This window comes from Salvelinus sp. IW2-2015, linkage group LG15 (assembly GCF_002910315.2).
Source record: "Salvelinus sp. IW2-2015 linkage group LG15, ASM291031v2, whole genome shotgun sequence".
In the NCBI taxonomy this organism is placed as follows: Eukaryota; Metazoa; Chordata; class Actinopteri; order Salmoniformes; family Salmonidae; genus Salvelinus; species Salvelinus sp. IW2-2015.
Window position 1 is genome coordinate 26,680,067 of NC_036855.1, and position 1,444 is coordinate 26,681,510.

General features: G+C 43.3%; 1 protein-coding gene and 1 long non-coding RNA gene across 2 annotated transcripts in view; both read left to right on the forward strand.

Moving 5' to 3' along the window:
* The window catches only part of LOC111975095 (myelin protein P0-like), a 27,620-nt gene extending 26,585 nt beyond the window's left edge, over nt 1-1,035 (forward strand). The window contains exon 6 of the mRNA XM_024003269.2: nt 178-1,035. Coding sequence (XP_023859037.1) covers nt 178-180 — 3 coding nt within the window. The 3' untranslated portion in view covers nt 181-1,035. The remainder of the gene's footprint in view (nt 1-177) is intronic.
* A 10-nt stretch (nt 1,036-1,045) lies between these two features.
* Nucleotides 1,046-1,444, forward strand: part of LOC139028807 (uncharacterized) — a 7,257-nt gene continuing 6,858 nt past the window's right edge. Inside the window, exons 1-2 of the long non-coding RNA XR_011481019.1 lie at nt 1,046-1,063; nt 1,100-1,118. This is a non-coding gene — a long non-coding RNA (uncharacterized lncRNA). The remainder of the gene's footprint in view (nt 1,064-1,099; nt 1,119-1,444) is intronic.

Here is a 1,444-nt window from a genome sequence, read left to right on the forward strand (position 1 = left end):
TGTATAGATATAGACTGTATCAGACCTCTTCTATCTGTATAGATATAGACTGTATCAGACCTCTTCTATCTGTATAGATACAGACTGTATCAGACAAAGGCAGACCCATCTCAAACAAATTCTTTCTTCTTCTTCCTCTTCCTCTTCTTCCTCCTCTTCTCGCTTTTTCAAACTCAGTGATGGACACCTCTCCTCTCCTCCACCCCCCTGATCACCAACACCCCTCTCACTCCCCCACCAATGCCACCACACCCCTGCACGTTCATTCACCCACCATTTCTGCTGGTTGGAATGCCACGTCGCTGTCTTCTGCCCAACTATTGGCCAAGGATGGAAACTGGGCAGAATCATCCTCATTAGTTCTCATTGAAGACTTTAATTTAGCTATAGCTCTCTGCCGGTGGCAAAAGTGTGTGTTTTATGTGTCTATGTGTCTAGTCAGACTGTCATGTCAAACAAAAGATGAGGGAAAACTGTGTATATGTATGTCACCCTAAAGTAAATAGATATACATTACATTTTACTTTACATGTGCACGAAAACACATGGAGACCATGTTTTGTTTACGAGAGGCAGACATGTGATAGATCTTCTTATGACATTTGATCACATTTCTGCTCTTGTATCTGGAGAGGGATTCTGTGTGGCTGTTCATTTTTTTTGGTGCATATTTTCCAGGGGCGMAAAATAAAATAATGTTTCATTTCAGGTGTTTGTAAGCTGCATGGGGCTACAGGAGGCACTGGCACAGTGAGGGGGAGATTATGGGGAGGACAAGGGAGGGAAACTTCAGATGTTGCCCGTGGTAATGTGATTGGAAAAAAAGAAGGTGGTTGCTGGGATGAAAATACTTTGGCGAGAGAGAGACTTATCTTGTGTGTTAAGCCAAACCAAAGTCCATATGTATCAGTAAAGATAAGGCCTCAGCTCTCTCTTTCAAGATCCTTACCCTGAGCTTCTGTTCTGAAGGATTGTTAGGGTATGCATGGTGGTTAGTGTAGTTCTGAATTTGAATACTTGGGTAGGGCTATGCATGTGGTTAGTGAGTTCTGAATGATTGTTAGCTATCCTGGTGTAGTGTAGTTCGAAGGCTTGATAGGGCTATGCATGGTGGTTAGGTAGTTTAATGATGTTAGGTGACATGGTGGTTAGTGTAGTTCTGAAGCTTGTTAGGTATGCATGGTGTTATAAGCGTGAGAGTAGGGTTAGCATGGGGTTAGTGAGTTCTGAAGATTGATAGGGTTGCTGGGGTTAGTGTAGTCTGAATGATTATGATAGGTGATGTAGGTGGTTAGGTAGTTCTGAATGCGTTCTGTTCTTTTAGCTGTGGTCATGAGGGGGGCTAGTGTGAAGCACACCACGGTCATTAAGGCAAAGAACTAGATATCTCTGTTTACCCCCGACGCTGGTTAACACAACTATCCATCATCAGACTGGGACGTAG